General features: G+C 38.7%; 2 protein-coding genes across 2 annotated transcripts in view; one reads left to right on the forward strand and one right to left on the reverse strand.

Annotated features, from left to right (window-relative positions):
* LOC138167785 (zinc finger protein 585A-like) overlaps positions 1–967 on the forward strand; it is a 58,792-nt gene extending 57,825 nt beyond the window's left edge. Inside the window, 1 exon segment of the mRNA XM_069096750.1 lies at positions 1–967. This exon segment is cut by the window's left edge and continues 20 nt beyond it. Within this exon segment, the coding sequence (XP_068952851.1) occupies positions 1–496 (496 nt within the window). The 3' untranslated portion in view covers positions 497–967.
* The window catches only part of LOC138167781 (zinc finger protein 25-like), a 119,123-nt gene extending 112,248 nt beyond the window's left edge, over positions 1–6,875 (reverse strand). The window contains exon 1 of the mRNA XM_069096749.1: positions 6,871–6,875. The gene's annotated coding sequence lies outside the window, so the exon portion shown is untranslated. The remainder of the gene's footprint in view (positions 1–6,870) is intronic.
* Between the last annotated feature and the right edge of the window lie 653 nt (positions 6,876–7,528).

The following is a 7,528-nucleotide window of genomic DNA, read 5'->3' on the forward strand; positions in this document are numbered from 1 at the left end:
TACTGGAGAGAAACCTTATGAATGTAGTGAATGTGGGAAGGCCTTCAGTAGTAGGGCACAACTTACGGTTCATCACCGAGTTCATACTGGAGTGAAACCTTATAAATGCAGTGAATGTGGGAAGGCCTTCAGTAGTAGGGCACAACTTACAATTCATTACAGAGTTCATACTGGAGAGAAACCTTATAAATGCAGTGAATGTGGGAAGACCTTCAGTAGTAGGGCACAACTTACAGTTCATCACAGAGTTCATACTGGAGAGAAACCTTATGAATGTAGTGAATGTGGGAAGACATTCAGGTATAAGGGAAAACTTGCAATTCATCACAGAGTTCATACTGGAGAGAAACCTTATAAATGCAGTGAATGTGGGAAGACCTTCAGTAGTAGGGCACAACTTACAGTTCATCACAGAGTTCATACCTGAGAGAAACCTTATGAATGTAGTGAATGTGGGAAGGCCTTCAGGGATAAGATACCTCTTAAAGTGCATTAGAGAATTTATCCTGAAGAGAATTTATGATTCTCTGTGATTCACTAGTATCTTCAGGAGAAACTCAACATAAGACTTCATCAGAAAATTCATACTGGAAACATTCTTCATGAATGTAAGGAGTGTGGGAAGGCTTTTCTTGTCAACTGTGAACTTATTTAACATCAAAGAATTCATACTGCTGAAAAACCTTATGATTGTATTCAATTTGAAAAGCTCTTCAGAAAGTAAGATCTTACTGTGCATCAGAGAATTTGTACTGGAGAGAAATCTTATGAGTGTAGTAAATATCGTGGGATGAACAACTTTCATAGACTTAACACTTCTCAGCAATGCAGTGATCTAATACAGTTCCAAAAGACTCATGATAAAAAGATGCTATCCTCATACAGAGAAAGAACAATGGAGTTTCAAACCAGATCAAGATCTATTATTTTCACAGGTTTTATAATAAATTTCTTTCTCGTGGTTTGCCTTCTCTGTTCTGAGTCTTCTTTCACACCATGACTAATGGAGAAGTATGTTTAATTTGATTGTACATGTATAGCCTATATTAGATTGCTTGCCATACTTGGGGATTGGGAGAGGAAAAAAATGGAACTCAAAATATTAAAACAGTGAATGTTGAAAAATATGTGTGCATTTAATTGAAAAAAATATAATACTATTGAGAGAAGAAAAAAGGCTGTTATAGCATCTTGTTCTGGACAATCTTAAAACTAGATTAGACTCAACTTTTTTTCAGTGTAGCATTCTGGTTTGGGGATTCAGTTTTTCTGGGATCAGAATGAATGTTTTGCTTCTGTTTTCTACATAGTTTGTTATATATATATATGTTTTTTAATCAATTGGTGTTAAGTAATTTGCTCAAGGTTACATGGCCTGTTATTTTGTGTGGGTGTTAAGTATCTGAAGGCAGAACCGATCCCAAGTCTCCTGATTCTGGGGCCGGCGCTCTTAGTCACTGCGCCACCTGGCCGCCCTGAGTTTGTTTTAGTTTGTGAATCAGAACACTACATCATCATAGTCGCAGTCAGTGCTATAAATATTGTGTTGGCACTACATATTCCAGTGAGGATTGGATCGCAAAATGTCAGACCACTATTTGGATGCAGAAGGGCTTTAGAAGAAGAAATGGATATCCCAAGATGGGAGGATTTACCTTATAGCTCCCTAGTAAGGGGATGGGCTACAAGTACAGAACTCTGAAAAATGTGAATGGAAAGGGAGAACCTAGAGATTTAAAAAGATGTTGCAAGACAGATTCCTGTAATATATGCAAAAGCAGAGATACACTGCTGGAAGACAAAATTCGCATGGAAAGAGTTTCTTTTGGGATGTCCTTCAGAAGGACAAGCTAGAGGATTTCAGAAGGTAGAAGAGAAGGTTTCTGTTTGCTTAGCTGAAAAAGAAGTAAAAAATTGGCAAAAAGAAGGTACATGAAATTCTGGCACAGGCTGAGCCTAGTTGCCCCAGGGACTACTGCCAGAAGAATGTGTGGGAGAAAAATGAAACAAAGTTAGATAAGGAGCCTTTTATGAGAGCAGAAGTTCACCCCATAGTAAGAAGAAAGTAAGAGGACCAGGAGGGCCAAATAGAGTTCAGCGAGATAATTGAGGATTTCACTCAGCAGGAGGTTACTAATATATGGAGTCAATCACCCAAAGTATGGGAGAATTGTTAGTGTCTTGGATAGTGAGAATCAGTGATGAAGGGGCCAGAGGAGTAGAGATGACATGGGTAGATAGAGTAGATTGCGTGGATTGCTTGAAATGTATAGGTATTAGTCAGAATCCTTTTGTACAAAAAGCCTTTAGGGATCATCATATGCTGATGGTCATAGGAGGTAACAATACAACCAATCTATTAGTTTTAGCAGTAGATGGATACATCAAAATGTATATGACTGGGGTGGCTAGGTGGCAGAATGAATAGAGCACCAGCCCTGGAGTCAGGAGGACTTGAGTTCAAATCGAGCCTCAGAAATTTACACAAAAACTAGCCATGTGACTTTGGGCAAGTTGCTTAACCCCACTTGCCCTCCCAAAAAAAAAAAAATGTATCTGATTCTGTGTGGCCTAGTGGAGAGACCCCTGGTATTTGCTTAGGGACTGTATGAGAAGCTTAAAGGAGGAGATAATGAAGACTGCTATTATTATGGGAGACACCAGGGCTTATCACGATACCCCCTTAGCAATTTCTTATAGAAATATTACAGTGAAGATGGCTTCTCCTGCTTATAAGCACCTAATTCTGACAAATTGGGCACCCTATTTAAGAAGGTGCTCGATAAGATTTCACAGTTGAGTGATTTGGAGGAATGGCAAAATGATAAATTTCCTCAAGAGAATAGTAAATAATCAGCAGATTCAAAGTCAGAATAGATTGACAAGAAAAGAATTTACTGCTCCACTGAGAGCCGGGGTAGATTTTGGAAGAATAAATGGTATTCCAGCTAATGAACTATATAAAATATACTGGGAAAAGGGGCTTAACATTAGATAAAATAATAAAGTAAGAACTGACCCTACAGATCCTCCTGAATCCTTATATCCAGGTTCATCACCCCTTCAGGGAGAATAGGAAATTGATCAAGCCCCAGCTCAGATTAAAGAAATAGACATATGGGATCACAGACCCCCATATCAATTTGATCATATTTTAGAAAAATGAATGAAATACTGTAACTAGGGCATTAATAGATACTGTGGTACAGTCTTCCCTTATATGGGAACTGTGACAAATTCAAACATGAAACTCCTGTTACCATCACAATCCTGGAAAGGGCTGAAATATCAGCCAAGTTAGTCAAACTAATAATGAAAATTGGACAATCACATAAGAAAGAATATATCCCGGTAATTGTACAAATTCCTGAATATATTGGAATAGATATATTGAGATGTATGACTCTAAATTTACCTAATGGGAGATATGCATTTGCAGGAAGGAAGATCAAAATTAATACAGTTTTAGAGGGTAAAGTAGAAATAGACACAATTGCTTTACCTGAACCTTCTGAAGTAATCACTTTGAAGCACTATTATATGCCAGAATGGCAAGAAGAAATTACCAATACTATAAAGGAATATGTTGAGGCAGGATTACTAGTATCTATAAGCAAAATGTACCCTTGTGATTTTGGATATACCCTCCTTTTTTTTTTTTCTAATATACTCATTTTGAAAATCAGTTCTTACCTGCATACTGGGTTTTGGTAGACACTGAACAACTGACTCTGGGCCATGAGATGGTATTAAGACCTGAATCTGACTTGGGTAATGAGTATCCCAGCTTCTCACAGAATTAGACGTGCACAAGGGGCTACCGTAATTAAATGGAAATGGTATATTTGAAATAGATCTAAAACAGGCCACAACTGCGCAAAGTGGAGTTTCTGTTCTACGGGAATCTATAGCTAACCTGCATACTGAGGGAAACCTGAACCAAAGCAACAATTCATACAATCCTTGGTAAAATGGAATGAGGGATATGATGGATTAACTGAAGAACAAAAAAGACATGCATCATTTGCTGATGGGACAACAAAATATTTTAGCCACAAAAGTTACTGGAAAATGGTAGCCTATAACCCATGTACTAGGTAGACTATAGAAAGTACTGGGAAGTAGCCAATATACTGAACCTATGGCAGTACATCAAGCCATCAAAACAGAACAAAGGACAGTGTCATATATCTACTGATTCATGAGCAGTAGATAATGGGGTAGCTACATAGATGCCCATGTGGAAAAATCAAAATTGGGAAATTCATGGTAAGCAAGTCTGGGACAAAAAATCATAGGAAGATATATGGAACATGTCTTTGGTTATTAATTTTTGGCCCTCACCACACCAGAAAATGAGTGCAATGAATATGCTGATTAACTAGCAAAGATTGCTACTGAACATATTGTCTGTACTGACACCAACTGATAATGTTATAAAAAAAAAAGGGTCCATCAAACAGCTGGCCTTTTAGGGGTCCAGGCCACACACTGGTGGGCACAAGATTAAGGTATTAGTATCTGAAATTCATTCTTAAAACAGGTAGCAGAGGAATGTCATATATGTCAAGTGGAAAAGGCATGAACTGTTCCTCAGGTAGTAACTGGAGAGATAGCAAGGGGAAAAGATCCAGCGCAAATTTGGCAAATAGATTGTATTGGTTCCCTACCCCACCATAAAGGATGCAAATTTATATGTACTTGTGTTGACACCTATTCAGAGTTACTAGTGATTTGTACCTGTAAGAGTGCAACCCAGAAAAACCACCTGTAAAACTCTTGATCTCATAAGTCTATATTATGGAACCCCAATGCAGATTCAAAGTGACAGTGGGTCACTTTTCAAAGGAAATGAAGAGATATATTAAACACCATATGTATATATAAATGTATGATATTACATTATCCACAAGCATCTGGGTTAGTTGAAGAATGAATGGATTATTGAAAGAACAGTTAAGGAAGTTAAATTGTAATAATAAGCAATAATATTGGATGAATAATGTAATTGCTGCTTTATGTAATTTGAATTATAGTTCATTGGGAGATAGAACACCTCTGGCCAGAATCATGTCCTCACATCTGCACATTAGAAAACAGCAAATACATGAGATCCAAAATACCGAGTATTGGACCACGAGGCAAGATGTCCTGCGACTGTATACAAGAACACTTGGTTTGGCAGGACATGATTTACATTGTTTAGAGGACTTTGGGTTGGATAGAAAAGAAATAAGGAAAATTTCTACTGGAATATGATAAACCCTAAAAATGATTTTGGGTGGATTTTACCTAAATCAGTATTAGCAACTTGAGGAATGCAGGTATTGGGTGAAATAATAGATTCTAATTATCAAGGAGAAATTATTGTGACATTCCATAATTTAGGTGGAAAACCTAAGCCGTTTTGTAAAAATGACAGAATAATTCAAGTGATTGTTAGTCCTTGTGAAAACTGACACTCCTATAATCACTATCAGAGGAACTAAGGATTTTGGTTCTACTGATAGAAATAAAATTTGGAGCTAAAGTATGGGTAAAGTGGAAGCCAGACAATGTCCCAAAGGCTGTGGAAATTGTGGTACATGGGAAAGATAATACTGTAACTGTTGTTATTCAGGAGAAGATGGTTACCAAATTGTACCCTTAACTCATATATTCTACCATGAATGAGGCTATGATAGTGGACTCCAGAAGCAAGGCTGACCCTATACCTCTCCTGCTTCAGGTTATTGTCTCCTTGTTTCTTTTTGCTTTTTGTCTCTTAAACTTGTTTGCTAGCTTTGTTTTCTGAGGGCTTAGTACCCTCTACCTGCAGATGCCTGATTGCTTAAGCTGGACGTCACCCACTGTCCATGACTGTGATGTGTCACCCCTGGGCCTGGTGTCAATCAATCTCAGGTTGCCAGTTAAAGAACTAACCTCTTGAATGGGACCTGCAGGATCTGGTGTCGACCAAGCTCCTTATGTCAGCTAAAATATTGACCTCTCGAATGGGACCTCTTAGGGTAGGGACAGTTCTGCATCCAATTTCAGCAAGAAGTAGCTGTTGGAAGAAGAAACCTTTGCCTCTTACCCCAAGGTTTTGGGCCTCATTAGTTTGAGGGGGGAACAATGGCGTGCTTGTGCTCCAGCCCCACCCTAAGATTGCTTTATGTGCTTATATTCTGTTCTCCCTATTATATTATTGTAAAGTTGTATTGACAACAGTTGCCCCTAAAATCTCAATAATCTATGTAGTGACTTGTATTGTTAATATATTTTTGCTATGTAAGGGACATGAAAGAACTTGGGGCCAAATATAATGGTAATGGGAATTTGAAGATCTTCCCTGCCCCTTGATAGACCAAATGTAATCACATGGAGCCTGTGATGGGATGAGTTTGCTGAATGTGTGGCCAGAAGAAAGTCAAAAGCAAGCAGTCAAAGCAGATAGAGCTGGAGAGAAGATAGGATGCAGGCATGGAGACAGGCACGGCATGGCTCCCTGCTCTGTTTTGTATATTAACTTCTCTTTTGCTGTCATGGAGTGTTTTCAGGTGTTAGGATTTGGCTTTCTGGTGTTGGGAATTTGGCTTTTTGGTGTCTGAATAAATGTTTTGTTTCTGTCTTATATAGAGAGAGTCTGTTATATTTTGCATTTCAGTACTATGCTGGCATATTCTTAGTTGCAGTTGGTACTGTGATTATTGTCTTACTACAGCAGACCTTGGGGGAAAAGTGGCCATAGCTGCTAAGCATATTGGTACACAGAATAGAGTGTGGAACCAGGAACCATCTGGAACCAGGAAGACCTGAGTTCCAATCCAGGTTTAGACACTTGCACTAGCTGGGTAACCATGGTCAAGTCACTTAATCTGTGCCCCAGTTTCCCCATGTACCGTGTTTCCCCGATAATAAGACCTATCCCGAAAATAAGCCCTCCCCTTACTGTGTAAGATTCCTCTAAAATAAGCCCTCCCCCGAAAATAAGCCCTATTGAGATTGCTACTGTAGTGAAGGTGATCCCCTGCGCTACACGCTACATTACGGTACCCTCTGTATGCACCGTCCCTCCCCCCGGGTGAAACGCACGCCGCGCTCCCTGCTGCATCCAATCAGAGCTGCAGCAGTGAGCGCGTCATCCTGTTCTTCCCCAGTGATTTGCTTATTGAATAAAGGTACATTTTTTTGTTCACATTTACCTGTTTATTAAAATTGCTGTCAATGTTCATTAAAATAAGCCCTCCCCTGAAAATAAGCCCTCTGGTGTTTTTCTGTCTAAAAAAATAATAAGACAGTGTCTTATTATCAGGGAAACACGGTATAACATGGAAATGATAATAGCACGTATCTTCCAGGGTTGGTGTGAGAATAAAATGAGATATTAATTGTAGAGCACTTAGGACAGTGCCTGGTACATAGTAGTTGCCATATCATAATAGTTAGCTATTATATTTATTTATTTATTAGCTTGTGATATCCTCAGACCAAACAGGAGACTCCTAAGAACACTTCTACCTGGTGAGGGGTGATATATTGATAATAA

This window comes from Petaurus breviceps, unplaced genomic scaffold (assembly GCF_028583685.1).
Source record: "Petaurus breviceps papuanus isolate PSGF00001 unplaced genomic scaffold, PetGlider_PUasm1.0 305, whole genome shotgun sequence".
In the NCBI taxonomy this organism is placed as follows: domain Eukaryota; kingdom Metazoa; phylum Chordata; class Mammalia; order Diprotodontia; family Petauridae; genus Petaurus; species Petaurus breviceps.